Source organism: Biomphalaria glabrata, chromosome 10 (assembly GCF_947242115.1).
Source record: "Biomphalaria glabrata chromosome 10, xgBioGlab47.1, whole genome shotgun sequence".
Lineage (NCBI taxonomy): Eukaryota > Metazoa > Mollusca > Gastropoda > Planorbidae > Biomphalaria > Biomphalaria glabrata.
In genome coordinates, this window is record NC_074720.1 from 18,059,857 (window position 1) to 18,075,339 (window position 15,483).

Below are 15,483 nucleotides of genomic sequence, written 5' to 3' on the forward strand. Positions count from 1 at the left end.
TCTAAATCTGTGGGGTATCTTATCTTTTCAAAGAACAAATCGGTTGTATTTGCAATGTAGTAAGGGCCTATAAACTCATATCAGAATATTTTTCAAGTAAAACATTATTCAAAAGGTCTTTTTTTTTAAAAATAGGATCAATAATGAGCTTTAGATTTCAAGAGAATGCGTTTCTGCAGTGAAGAATGCAAGAAAACGCTTTTGGCGTCGGGCTTGGCCCTAACCCCACTGGAAGAGCCTACAGCGCTCCCCCAGACCTCCTAGCTGTCAAGAGAAAGACTTTTTTTTTCACCGAAGGTTGAGAAACACTGTATGCGTGTTTATGCATAGTGTTAGGTTTTGTGAAAAAAATCGCCCCCCCCCCAAAGTTCTGGATCCGCTAGTGTTTATTATGTTTACTATTACTTTATAAGCGAGATCTATACATGTGCTTCGCTGCGTCGATAAATGGGTTAATTTTTATTTTCATTGGAACAATTTTCAAAACTTAATGGACCCCCCCCTTTTTTTTTTTTTAAAATTTATTATTAGTTTCATCAAGTGGTACGCCCCACCCACACTGCTTTTTTAGGTTCCCGGTGTACTCGGCCTTCGACCATGCTTTCTAGTCCATGCCCGGAGTGCCGGATATATCGGAAATAGCAATGGCATTGACTTGGATCTCTTCCAGGCAGAACCGTTGGTTAAGGCAGGCTTACACGCCTACAGCTCAGCTCTATTGACAAATCACACGGCTTGTGTAACATACGACTTATCAAAAGTCAAAAAGCTGAATGCCCTGATGATGATTCGGAATGTTCATTTTAACAATACTCCTAACCAAGTCAGCACTTCATGGAAGGTGGAACCTTGAAAGCTGATTTCAAAATGGCTCTGACAATTTTTTTTTAAAGAAATGTAAGACAATTATGTAAAAAAAAAGAGCATGTCAAAGTTTACCACAGTAAAATGATGGGAGTTGTTTATGATCTAAGCTGTGTATTTATTTTAAATATACGTAAATCTATTACAGATAAAATCTAGATATTGAGTTCTAAATCAGCAGTTTCTAACTAAATCTAAATGTCAATATAATGAAAGTGCCAATAAATAATAAAACAACGACAATTATACAAAGCAGCTGTGTCCTAATGGAGAGATGGTTCATTGAACTGATGGTGCCAAAGTTTTTTTTTTTGTATTTTATTTGACATAAAATGAATTTTAAAAAATACTTTTCTTGTTCTATACAAAATTAGTCCATGTTAGTAGTACCATGTATTAAATTGTGTACCAGTATGTAAAAACATTTTGTTTTTTGTGTTTCATAATATTTAACTTTAATACCAACCAGACAGAAATTTTCTAGACAAAAAAAAAAAAAAAAATAAAAACTTCTTAGTTAAACCATATTTTTTTATTAACTTGTTATCACAATAACAAGTAAAATTAACATATTATCGGTTAGATTTGGCAACTCTCTCCAATTCGTCCTTTTTCTTAATGGCATGAGAGTTTGAAGAGCCCTGAAACAAAAAGGTTTCGTTAGACAAATGTTTACATAACACTAATAGAAAATGCAATATTACAAACTTTATCATGAGTGCTTTGCCAGAGTTATGTCCACCCCCCCCCCATCCACACACCTACTAGTCACTTTTTATTAATAGTTGCTGGCTTTGTACTAAGCCCATTCTGACACTTGAACTTATAAACTTAGTCAACAAATCTGTCCTCCTACAAAAAAATTGTTGCAGTATTAGTCCACATTTCATTAGAGAAGTGACCTGCGAGGTTTAGTTACTATGCTGTTGTTATGAATGTTGGGTTTAGTTGTAGATCAAGTATTTCCTTAGCTTTAAGTAAGCATGGTTTGGCCATGTTTGTCAGGTGAAGGACAATTGCATCCCAAAAGTCATCCTTTATGGACAACTTGAGACTTGTTTAAAGAAAAACTGGTCATCCCAACCTCTTCTATGTGAATAATCAACGGAACGTCAAAGCAGTCTGTATTGATACTGACTACTGGGAAGACACAGCCCTAGACTGCAATGTGTGGAGAGAGGGTGAAAAAGCTATGGACAGCAGGTCTGGAAGAAAAGTGCGCCAAATGAACAATGGCTGGCTCATCTTACACCAAACCAAAAAGCCAACTTAACATGTTATATGTGGATGAGGGTATCTCTCCAAAATAGGGCACCACAGTCAACAAATTATGAATTATAGTCGAATGAAGAAGATCAACAACATTTATTTCAATGGATAATAAAACTTGCATGGTTTAATCTATAACTTCTCAGTCTCAGTTCTTAACAGTTAACATTTTAGATTTAGATTTTTAGAATTTGAGTGGAGCATTAGATCTCAAATCTAGCCATCCACAGCACAGGTACGATTATTTCAATACAGATCAAGATTTGTATCTAAATCTAAGCATCTTATGTGTAGAATTTTTACATTCTTAAAAAATATGCTAAGTGCGCATGGAACATAAAAGTATTGCAGGTCACGAGAAATAAAGGTCAATTATGTTGTAAACAAATGGAAAGAGGAGATAAAATATAAATCTAGATATTTAACAAGCATGGGAACTTTGATAAAAAAAAAAAAAAAGAAGCTCACAGACCTGCCTACCAAAAAAAGTCCAAATGCGTAACACTGATGGTCATAATGCGTATTTTGGCACCAGAATGCGTAACGCGATACATTATTTTGTCATATATATATCTATATTATAAAGTAGAATGTGTGGAGTATGTATGTATGTAACTTATAGACATCAAAACCGCTTGACCAATCTTGATAAAACTAGGCAGGAATGTTCCTTGGGTACCAACTTAGACCTTAGTGAATGTATTGTAGCCCTAAAACAAACGTAAGACCCTCAAAAAAAATAAAGTTGTCCGACTCTATTACAGCTATAGTATTTTATGGATCTAGGCCATGTCTACAATGTTGACATGAGAAAAGATAGAAAGGATTTAGACCTAGATCTAATTTTAAGAAATACACTTTGCGCAGATAGTTTTTTACTTTGACACATGAAAATACAAAAGAAGATCCATTGATTTCATTATATAATAAAATTAATCTTCAATTTTGTGTTTCAAAAGCATTTTTTACATTAATTAGTTCCTTATATCTGTGATTACAGATTTCCTGACGAACATTCTTTCATTAGACAATACCGTAATGAATCGCGTACTAAAAATTAATTCGTTTAATTGTTTACTTTATAATCCCATCCCTAGATCTAAAACTCTAATTCAACTCTATGATGATAAAAATTCTCTTAGCACAGATAGTTTTATACTTTAACACATAAACATATTAATTAAAGTCCATTCATTTCATATTTTGATCAAATAAACATTCAAATTTGGTTTTCTAAAGCTAAAAAGCTGCGAAGCCGAGTTGAGATAGTCCTAGATCTATATTCATTCATGAATCGCGTACTAAAAATTATTTCGTTTAATTGTTCACTTTATAATCCCATCCCTAGATCTAAAACTCTAATCCAACTCTAAGATGATAAAACTTCTCTTCGCACAGATAGTTTTATACTTTAACACATAAATATATTAATTAAAGTCCATTCATTTCATATTTTGATCAGATAAACATTCAAATTTGGTTCTCTAAAGCTACATTCGTTTACGAAAGCTGCGAAGCCGAGTTGAGATAGGCCTAGATCTATATTCATTCATGAATCGCGTACTAAAAATTATTTCGTTTAATTGTTCACTTTATAATCCCATTTATTTAACAAAGCTATCGCTCTTTTCGTTTTTAATAGATAAGAATGTATCGACTTCGGGTAAACCATTTTCGCAAAACTAATTTTATTTTCGTAGCGAAAGAGAAATAACGTGAAAGGATCATTAGCTACGTTTAACATACATCTAAATCCAATCCACTAGATTATTCAAAAGCAAATGTTTTAATTTTAAAAAATGGATTTAAGCCTATTAGCTATTTTGATTTGATAGCTTCATTCACACTATTTTTACATTGACACATTCGCTTTACTTATTACATTATTATTTCGTTTAATTGTTTACAAAACACTCTCAGTGACTATATCGACAGTAATGCGCAAATAAAGACCCGCGGGTCGCGGGTAACATATGTCTAGTATATATATAATATTAGATCTAGATCAATACGACAATAGAGATTGATATCTAGACTAGAATGAATGTAATCTACTCTAGATCTGGGCTTAAGAGTGTTACCGATGCCGTGGATCCGCTACAAACGTAGATCTAGGTCTACTCCAAACTTTCGTAGGCCTACCTTCATCCTTGATCTATTCTATACTAAGAATCTAGTCTAGATCTAGACTAGATGGTAGTAGATGTTATCGATTTAGATCTAGTCAATCTAAATCATACTACAACAGTACAACTAAATTGGATCTAGATTGTAGAGTAATGTAGAGAATCATGACATAACGTAATGACTAGCTAGACTCTAGCTAGATCTATTCCTGTATAACAAGTTATCTAGATTCTAGATCTAGAATCCAGATCTAGATTAGATATCTACAATGTCACTCAATGTGTTTTGAATCGATAGCACTTCGATATTTTTTTCTATACAATGAATACGGGAACATAATTAATTTCCACTAATGAACTTACAAAAAAAAAAGTCACGTTGGTGTATCAGCTGACGGTACCAACCTGGTACCAACCCGCTACTCCCTCACTCTTGCGTTCTTTTCTAGACTAAATCTAATTGCTTTATTAACCAATCAACGTATAGATCTGGACTCAATGTGTTCCCCCACCTTTTCTGTCCCCTCCAACCCCAACAGGGCGGCTTAGCGTGACCGCTCGTAAGCTAGCAAAGAAGGGGGGGGGGGGGGGGGGAGAGAGAGAGAAAAGGATACGAAATGCGTAACGTGACGGTTTAAATGCGTATTTGCGTACTGACTGTCATTTTTGGGAGATTTTGCCTAACGAATACGCATTTTGCGTAACGGTAGGCAGGTCTGAGCTCAGAATGAAAAGCAACAGAAAAGTCACAACCCTGGTGTTCTCATTTACTATACATGTCTTAAGTTTTAAATGTAAAGTACCTTTGCTGCATTAATCAGCTCATCAGCCAAACACTCTGCAATGGTCTTGATATTTCTGAATGAAGCCTCACGAGCTCCTGTGCACAATAACCAGATTGCCTGATTGACACGCCTGAGAGGAGAAACATCAACAGCTTGACGACGAACTGTACCAGCACGACCAATACGAGTGGAATCTTCACGGGGACCACTGTTAATGATGGCATTTACCAGGATCTGCAGTGGGTTCTGTATTAAAGAAAAAATAGTTTAAAATTCAATTTTGCATTCATAACTTTAAGTGATGTACTAAAGTTTTTTTTTTTAATAATATCTATCACAAACATCAATACCTCTCCAGTAAGCAAGTAAATAATTTCAAAGCTGTGTTTGACAATTCTGACAGCCATTAATTTCTTTCCATTGTTACGTCCATGCATCATAAGACTGCAAGCCAAGCGCTCCACAATGGGACACATGGCCTTTCGAAAGCGTTTCACTTGGTATCGGCCAGCAGAGTGGGGCAGGTATTTAGCATATTTCTCTTTGACAGCAATGTAGTCCTAAATGAAAAATTCACAGCTCATTGATATAAGGTTAAGGATGTGCTTAGTATGCCTATATTTTAATTTATGAATATAACAGTTTGCTAATTTTTGAAACCTTAAAGTCAAAATGTAATTTTTTAAAATATTTAGATCTTATAACTTTTACAAGTAATGAGGCAGTTGATACATTGGTGGGTTCAGCAAAAATACACAATTTACTAGTAAGTTAAAGATAATTACATTTATTAAAATAATAGTCTTTTTTTTTCACATTGGTAGTGGTTATGTAAGGGCCTTAATGTGCACATATATTAAAATATGGCTGAAACAACAACTCATATTTAACTCTGGGACAAAGAATTTTTTTCTTATTACTCAACCCTTTAAAAAGAATAAAACATTTGTGATTTTACTTACAGTTAAACTGATGTCACTGACTTGGACATCATCTGTGGACCATTTACCAAAAAGTTTAATTTCTGGCAGTTCTGCTACAGTTACACCTGTAGTTCCAACAGCAGACTCCTCTGCCCAGTTTTCTTCAGTTGCAGCCATGATTAAAATGCTTCACCTAAAATATATAAATATACTATATTTATTTTTAAATATAGAGATTTAGCCCATACACACACACATTCAAATATCTTTAACTCTTTCTCTCTGTAATTATTTTCCATGTTCCGATGGAATTATTCATTTTGCTCACATGTATTTTACTACCCTGTTCCGATTAAACTTTAATAACTTTTTTTGATTGTTATTAGAAAATGTTATACTTGTTATAGGGTTTAAGGAGAATGCAGGCTCATTTCATAATGTTTACCAAACCAAAATAAAAGTTTAAGCCCCCACTCTTTAAAAACGTTATTTTGGTGAAAACATTGAAAATGAAAAAAAAAAATAATAAAATTTTTTTCCATATGGAAACTATTCAAGATTAAATTATAAGCAATAAAATATTTTGGGAGGAAAGAAAACCAGCAATAAAATATTTTGGGAGGAAAGAAAACCAAACAACTTTTTAAGCATCGACGAAAATATTGTCCATTAGGCTGCAGAATGGAGTAAAATCAACGATGATATAGCCAATTAGGAGAGAAAGAGTTAAGTATTCTACACCTCTACTCGGCAACTACAATGGGATGATAAAACCAATACAAGTTTTAAGTATCAAAGCCAGCTTATTTATAATTCAAACATTAAAGTAAAATTCTAATTAGTAACATTTATATATACACATATATGTCAGACATGCCTACCCCCAATACCCAGAATGTGAAACACTCAGGTTGAAAATTTAAACTAGTCATAATTTTGGGCCCCTATGTAGAATATAAACATGTTTACGTTCAGCAGCCATATTGCGCGTAATAAAAATAAAACTTCAATTATTACTAGAGTAACAATGCCAGTTTGCTTCTTGTACATTAGATGTAAATAGTATAATTGAAACTAGTTATAATAATGTCTTTTATTGGAAATCAATAGGTCTATAGGATGATTTCAATTGCTTTTTTTTTTACACAAGATCTAGAGGTTAAAAAAAAACCAACAAATATTGAGTCTAATCTGAAATCATTATAGATCTATACTACAGAAATAGATTATTTTACAGAAATAGATTATTTATTTTAGATTTTAGGTGTAGAATATTCTATGAGTTATAGAATTTATTCTAGATTTAGATCTAATTTTAAATATTTTAATGTTACTATCTACTTTTCTTTTTTACTACGAGATCTAGAATCTATATACATATATTCTCTTCATGGCTCAAGACACGTAAATAAGAAGTAAAGGAAAGATCAATCTTTTATTTCTGCAAGTTGGATGAACTAGAGTTACGCCAGGGAAAAAAAGGGGGTGGTGGAGAACAAGTAGTATTCACACGTCACTAAACAGTAGGGCCGGACCGTTGTGACCAAGAAAGATCACTACCTCACGTAGCGGTGAAAAAAAAAAAAAAGGGGGGGGGGAACAAGTAATCTACTCTGTATTCACCCATCCCTAAAAAGCAAGGCAGTTCACAGTTGTGGGGCCCTATGCGAAACAGATTTCGCTGGGCCAAGTAAATTTAAAAGCTTGTATTAGAAAATAAATTTGTTTTTGCATTTTATTATTCTTTACTACGTATAGAACTACTTTACGAGCCTTGCGTAAAGCTAAGTCATACAGTATATCATAAAAATTCTACTTCCTACATAGATCATGCTCAATAGCAATAATTACCAAATGTTTCAATCTATCTATGAGAATTGTTGACCTCAAGTAATTCATTAGCTTGAGGCGTGAGAAGCTTCTTTCATCAGATTACACAATTACAGCCAATGCATAATGCCATTTTTCAAAAGATTTTTAATAATTTCTGGAGATTTCCATAATTACGCCGCAGGTCGACTAGTCTAGATTATTCTAGATCTACTTGATTATCTAGGGCTCTACTCTAGTTCTAAATCTAATTCTAGAATTAATTAGATCTACTCTAGAAATAGGTCTATCTAGAATCAGTTACAGTCAGCTTAAGTTTAAGGACACAGAATGTAATATTTATATCTATATTATAAAGTAGAATGTGTGGTGTATGTATGTATGTTACTTATAGACATCAAAACCGCTTGACCAATCTTGATAAAACTAGGCAGGAATGTTCCTTGGGTACCAACTTAGACCGTAGTGTATGTATTGTAGCCCTAAAACAAACTTAAGACCCTAAAAAAAAATATAGTTGTCCGACTCTATTACAGCTATAGTATTTTATGGATCTAGGCCATGTCTACAATGTTGACATGAGAAAAGATAGAAAGGATTTAGACCTAGATCTAATTTTAAGAAATACACTTTGCGCAGATAGTTTTTTACTTTGACACATGAAAATACAAAAGAAGATCCTTTGATTTCATTATATAATAAAATTAACCTTCAATTTTGTGTTTCAAAAGCATTTTTTACATAAATTAGTTCCTTATATCTGTGACTACAGATTTCCTGACGAACATTCGTTCATTAGACAATACGTAATGAATCGCGTACTAAATATTAATTCGTTTAATTGTTTACTTTATAATCCTATCCCTAGATCTAAAACTCTAATTCAACTCTAAGATGATAAAACTTCTCTTAACACAGATAGTTTTATACTTTAACACATAAACATATTAATTTAAGTCCATTCATTTCATATTTTGATCAAATAAACATTCAAATTTGGTTTTCTAAAGCTACATTCGTCTACGAAAGCTGCGAAGCCGAGTTGAGATAGGCCTAGATCTATATTCATTCATGAATCACGTACTAAAAATTATTTCGTTTAATTGGTCACTTATATAATCCATTCATTTAACAAAGCTATCGCTCTTTTCGTTTTTAATAGATAAGAATGTATCGGCTTCGGGTAAACCCATGTTCACAAACCTAATTTTATTTTCGTAGTGAAAGAGAAATAACATGAAAGGATCATTAGCTAAGTTTAACATACATCTAAATCCAATCCACTAGATTATTCAAAAGCATTTTTAACATAAATTAGTTCCTGATATCTGTGACTACAGATTTCCTGGCGAACATTCCTTCATTAGACATTACCAAGGCAAATGGTTACACATTAACACATCTCTCTACTGAGACTGAGTCTATTCCTAGGCCTAGGTCTAAAACTCTTATTGAACTCTAAGATGATAAAACGTCTTTTCGCAAAGATAGTTTTATGCTTTAACACATAAACATACTAATTATTGTCCATTCATTTCATATTTTAATCAAATTAACATTCAAATTTGTTTTTTTAAAGCATTTTTACTACATTCGTTCGCTGTTCGCTAAAGCTGCGTAGCCGTGTTGAGATAGGCCTATATTCATTCATGAAAAAAGGTCACGCATGCGCAACACAGAATGAACTCTATAAAAGCCATTTTTTAACTCTAGATTAGTGTAGATTTAGATCTATGTCTACCTAAAGATCTACTTTATACTTTAACACATGAACATACAAAATTAATCTATTCATCTCAAATTGTAATCAAATATATGTAGGCCTACATGCAAATGTTTTAATTTGAAAAAAATGGATTTAAGCCTATTAGTTATTCTGATTTGATCGCTTCATTCACACTATTTTTACATTGACACATTCGCTTTACTTATTACATTATTATTTCGTTTAATTGTTTACAAAACACTCTCAGTGACTATATCGAAAGTAATGCACAAATAAAGACCCGCGGGTAACATATGTCTAGTTATAAATAAGTCTATCTCTAATCTAGATATACGGACTTATTGAGAACTAAATTTTTTATTACCTCTCTGGATCTAATTCTAGTCCTTACTTCTCAGTTTCTGGATTCTTAAGACTAAGTAATAAGTAGATCTATAGCCTTATTTTGGCGCCATAGCCTTACTGTACCTTAATTGATTACATTTAAATCTAGACTAGATTTTAACGCATCGTTAATTCCTTTTTCTTGTCTTAGAAACAGGTTAGAAATAAAAATAAATAATACATCTAGAGATTAGATCTAATCTAGCTAATCTATTCTAGATCCATTGTCAGGAAAATAAAGGATTTTAATGGAGCATTTAGCTTATTAGCGCATACTAGAATAGATTCTAATTCTAAGAAAAGATCTAGTATCTAGACAATTAGATCTTGATTTACGTAGATCTATAGATCTAAATCTAATCTAGTTTAACTCTTTGTAATTCCATGACACACCAGGTCCTGGAAGAGACGAAATGTAAAAAATAAACAGATACCTATATATAATTTATTACGCATTCAGTATTTTCATTTCACATTATTAATAAAGTATGGTCGGACTTGGCAGAACAAAACGTGAATGTGGAACATGTGAGATATTTCATTGATTTTACAGGACGGTTCTGCATAATGCGGGATGGTAGGCATGTCTGATATGCATATGGCATTATTCAGCAATATATAAAAATAAAATATTCAAAGAGACATGGTTCTTAAAGTCAAACATTTCAAAGTGTCCTAAGTACAACTAATTATTTTTAAATTAAAATAATCAAACAGCAAGCAAGTTCTACTTGAGAAAATTTTAGAGCAATTGGTGCTACTTTTTTTCTCTACAAAGCTTATATCAACTCAACTGTCTTGTTTGTTCCTGACTAAATAGGAAAAGAAATTGTTACTGACAGCCGTGGTGAAATAAGTTGAATCACCCCCTACCCCGAGGAGGCTTGAGCATGATTAAGTTCGCATTTAAGTAGTTAAACTTCCACAAGATACCTCCTCCTCCTTTCCCATCTGGCCCAGACAAGTAATAGGATCATAGGCCATTGAGAAAGCTAAAAGTTAAAAGGCATGAAATTGTGCTAAACAATTGTTAAAAATATTTCAAATCACACAGATTTATTATTGTTAGTCTAATCTACAAATACATTAATGATACAATTTGACTTAAAAGTTAATATATGTAGGGATGTTACAATTTTTTTTCCACAAAAATTACTTTAAGAATCTTGTTTGGTATGTTGTAGATTTGAAAGAGCCTTCAAAATTTATATGAATTATCTCTGTATGATTCCTGGTTGAAAGAATTACAATTATTTATGTGTGCTTGTCCTTATCATAGCAAGTCCAATGGGCACGATGTGAGGAGATTTGAATGTGTTGAATAAATATGCTTGCCATTTCTTATATATTAATTATTTTTAAACTAGTCCAAAAACATGTTTCAAAGGAAAGTTTATTGTTATTAAAATATGTGAACTCAAAGCTGCATATTATATACTCATTAGATCTAAATCTACATCTATTTTAAAATGCGTAACTGCAGAAATAAATCAATGTCAGCCATTTTGTCATAATTTCAGTCTAAGTTTTTTTTTAACTGCTATAATAATTCAACCTATCAGAAAATTATTTGATATCACATGATCACCTGACCAATCACTATTATCTTGGCATGTAAACAATATGGCTAAAATTACAATGGATAACAATGGCCTCCAGCATTGGATTCAACTGCTAAATATTAAAAATTAGTACTTATTAATAGCATCCAAAGTGCTTAGAGTTTTTTGAAAAGTAAAACACTGAAATTTAGCCAGAAAAAATGCTCTACAAAGCTGGAGAGTCAAAAGGCGTGGAGGTTTTTAAATTTAAACTATACACGGGGAAATCGAACCTTTATTAAAGTCTAATAAAAAATAACCTACTCCATGTGGGATTGCGTAATTTCGTTTCCCGTCGCCATTCTTATTGGTCAATTAAAATATAACTCTTTTACAAAGAAGTATTGAATTAATAGGTCTTTTGTTTTTTTGTGCGCCTTTGAGGTGAGGTAAAAAAATATCAGGAAAATTTTTGACTAAAAAAGGGGTGTGTCACCAGATATTGTAACATCGCTAGTATATGCTTTATTATTTTGTTTTTTAAAGTATTTTTTATGTCTATGTTTAATTTATGGAGTACGAAAAGATATTGTAAGGATAAAAAATGCATTAGCTATCAACCAGTGATTCAGATAAATTGGCCTGCAAGCACAGCTGGTGTAGATCAAGATATACAAAACTAAGAAAAAACATTTCAAATGATTGTAAAATTATAGATATAGATAGGTACTTCAACATCGCTATTTTTGTACGCCGGAAGTGTGTTTAAATTCTGGTCCTCATGGTTTCGGTCGCGTCCCCGGTTACCGTCGGAAAAGTGCGTAAAACGTCATTATTTTTGAACCGATCTTCTAGATTAGAGTATCATTTTGTCGGGGAGAAAATGGCGATTCTTTTGATACCAAATTTGACGGGATTGGTTTACTAGATCGTTTTTTTTTAAGTTTCCAAAATTAGGGTGTGTTCCAGATATGATTACTTTTTTATTTTTGTTTTGTAATTATTTATATTGGTTAGTAATTTGTAGTATCCATATCTACATAAGAATCACGTGTGATTATAAAGCTATTTTGGATGGCACTCTTGGTATATGAATGCCAAAATGACCACCAAATCGAAAGTAGCCATTTTGCTATCAATTCTACCGGAAGTAGTAATAAAATACTTATAAAATATAATAAAAACGAAGTTTCCTTGTTTATTAATATAGTTAATGAAGCAAAAAAACTCGTATTAATGTAGATCTAGATTTAGTTAGTAATAGATCTAGAGAAGCAACAGATAATGTAGAAAAATCAAATTATTGTTTTAATCATACACTAGAGTGTAGATCTAGGTCTAATACTTAGATTTAGGCTTAGATCTATTTTCTAGAATAGGAACAGAGATGCTTAGATTACTTAGAATGAAATCTAGAATAAGAATTAGATAAGATAGATAGATCTTTAATTGATTTGATATATACTAGTCTAGTCTATACTTAATTGTCTTAATAAACTAATACTAGTTTCTAGATCTAGAATGTTGAGGACTAAATTTAGATCTATTTTTTTATGTGAAATTTAATGGGAGAAAATCTGAGAAATAGCCTAAAAACTAAAACAGCTTTTCAATATATATTATAAATTAGATAATTTAGATGTTTTATTATAAGTTTGTTTAGATTATGTCTGTATATATAATATATATATATATAGACTCAGTATATTTTAAACTTTATAAAAGAGACATTCTGATATCTAATCTTGGCAATTTGACTAATTGTATTGATTTCTATTGCCTCTTGCCTCGCTCCCCCCCCCCCCCCATATCCAAATATTTTGTAATTTTACATCTGCATTTTTTTTTAAATAAAAAAAAAGGTCAATATTTTAAAAATGTTTTTTAAAGATAACTTTTTCATACTCCAGCTGTTTAAAGTCTCCTTTTAATTTTATGATTAAATATTAAGAAATAAAAACAAGTTCTCGTCAATATTTGAAAAAAATCTAGCTGTTCCCATAGTACAATTTTTAAAATAAATGTCACAATTTTGAATTGCTTTTTTTCTTTAAAATTATTATTTATTTTTGTAGCAAATAACATGTTTAAAGTTTCTTGAAAATTTGAAATGGTAATATTAATAAATAAAAAAGTTGTGCTTGAATAAGTCAAATTCCGACCGAATTTGTCGGTTCTATTTTTAGCTTCGTCTGGCTATAAAAGTATACAAAATAGATTTAGATGAAAGATTTGGGGGTTAAAAAATGATATATAGAACATGTAAAGTCTCCTGAAAATTTGAAATAGAAATATTGACAAATAAAAAAGTTGTGCATGAATTAAGTCAAATTTCGACCAAATTTGTCGTCTCTATTTTAAGCTTCGCCCGGCTGTAAAAGTGTAAAAAATAGATTTAGATGAAAGATTTGGGGGTTATAAAATGATATAAAGAACATGTAAAGTCTCCTGAAAATTTGAAATGGAAATATTGACAAATAAAAAAGTTGTGCATTAATTAAGTCAAATTTCAACCAAATTTGTCGTCTCTATTTTCAGCTTCGCCCGGCTGTAAAAGTGTAAAAAATAGATTTAGATGAAAGATTTGGGGGTTATAAAATGATATAAAGAACATGTAAAGTCTCCTGAAAATTTGAAATGGAAATATTGACAAATAAAAAAGTTGTGCATTAATTAAGTCAAATTTCGATTAAATTTGTCGTCTCTATTTTCAGCTTCGCCCGGCTGGAAAAGTATGAAAAATCGGTTTAGATGAAAGATTGGGGTAGTATTACGTTTTAAATAACATACATAAAGTCTTCTGAAAATTTGAACCAAAAATATTGAATAATAAGAAAGATATGCATGCTTTAATAACAAAAAGTCATTTTTCGGGTACCAAAATTTTTTATTGAATACAAAGCCAAAGAAGGAAAAAAAAATAAATACAAAAAAAATCATAACTTTGCTTCTACTTATCATAGAAACATAAATTTGATATTTTTGTAAATGGGACACCAAGCTCTATTTAATGATATCAATTACAAAACAATATGATCAAAACAAATTTTTTTGTTGAAGTGCCTAATATAGACTTAATAGACTAGATCTAGCTAGAATATACTCCGTTTAGAATTTTAAATCTAGATAGAGCATTTTATCTAAATCTAACTTACTTGTGTTGAACTTTTAAGGATAACTGTGTAACAAGACTAACATTAGTGATTAGTAACAAGTAGAATCTAGATTCTAGAGACGAGTAGATCTAACAAGATTAATTCCAAGACTAAGATTAGTAAGATGATTAGCTTTCTTTTTTTCTAGATATAGATACTAGAGACTAGTAGAGTCTATAATATAATTAACATTTAAATTATTTGACAGGCGTCACACTCACGCACTACTAGACTCTCTAGACTCTAGATCTAATCATTACATGACACAGACAATACTGACATGTAAAAAATCATAAAATGTGAACTGAAAAAAAAAGGTAACTTGCTATTTCAAAGTATTTCTAACAACACGAGTTGAAAGCGTATTTTACATTACAGCGTAAAACGTAATTCTTTAGATATCTAAAATATATTTTAATGCTAAAAATATAGAACTACTGTTAAAAAATAATGACTCCTGGAATTAATAGGTCACAAAAATGGTTTTAAAAGCATGTAACTTGCTCAATCGAATAAAGCACAACATTACCTCTTGGATCACGGCTCAAAAAAGGAAACACGCTTGGGGACGAATTTCCGGTTTTGCATGGAGGACCAAATTACTTAAACTCTTCTCACAAAAGAAGATTGTCACTGAAATATATATGTCAGTGTGATGTAACTAGAGTACATATTACATACATCTCTATAAATAAACAAATTATATATATATATATATATATATATATATATATATATATATATATATATATATATATATATATATATATATATATATATGTATCATGGGCGTAGCCAGGGGGGGGGTTGGGGTTCAAACTCCCCTCCAGTGGAGTTTGAAGCTAAAAGGTACCTCTTCAATATAAATAAAAGCAAATTA

At 31.4% G+C, this 15,483-nt stretch overlaps 1 protein-coding gene across 2 annotated transcripts; it reads right to left on the bottom strand.

Moving 5' to 3' along the window:
* Nucleotides 1-1,374: 1,374 nt before the first annotated feature.
* Nucleotides 1,375-15,242, bottom strand: LOC106066105 (40S ribosomal protein S5). Of its 2 annotated transcripts, none has more exons than XM_056043875.1 (5): nucleotides 15,133-15,242; nucleotides 6,007-6,160; nucleotides 5,395-5,604; nucleotides 5,063-5,290; nucleotides 1,375-1,505 (listed from the first exon to the last, which is right to left on the bottom strand). In XM_056043875.1, exons 2-5 carry the CDS (start codon nucleotides 6,142-6,144, stop codon nucleotides 1,437-1,439), a joined length of 645 nt encoding a protein of 214 aa, XP_055899850.1. In that variant the 5' UTR covers nucleotides 6,145-6,160; nucleotides 15,133-15,242; the 3' UTR covers nucleotides 1,375-1,436. The 2 variants fall into 2 exon arrangements, with proteins under 2 accessions (XP_055899850.1, XP_055899851.1); XM_056043876.1 differs by lacking the exon at nucleotides 15,133-15,242 and adding an exon at nucleotides 6,608-6,716.
* Between the last annotated feature and the right edge of the window lie 241 nt (nucleotides 15,243-15,483).

What these genes read in the sequence shown, in the direction of transcription:
- LOC106066105 (XM_056043875.1), bottom strand. Translation starts at nt 6,144, where the DNA reads ATGGCTGCAACTGAAGAAAACTGGGCAGAGGAGTCTGCTGTTGGAACT. An exon ending in TTTACTTGCTTACTGGAGAG is followed by an intron (nt 5,291 to 5,394) that starts GTATTGATGTTT and finishes TCTTTAATACAG; the next exon opens with AACCCACTGCAGATCCTGGT. An exon ending in AGCTGATTAATGCAGCAAAG is followed by an intron (nt 1,506 to 5,062) that starts GTACTTTACATT and finishes TTTTTGTTTCAG; the next exon opens with GGCTCTTCAAACTCTCATGC.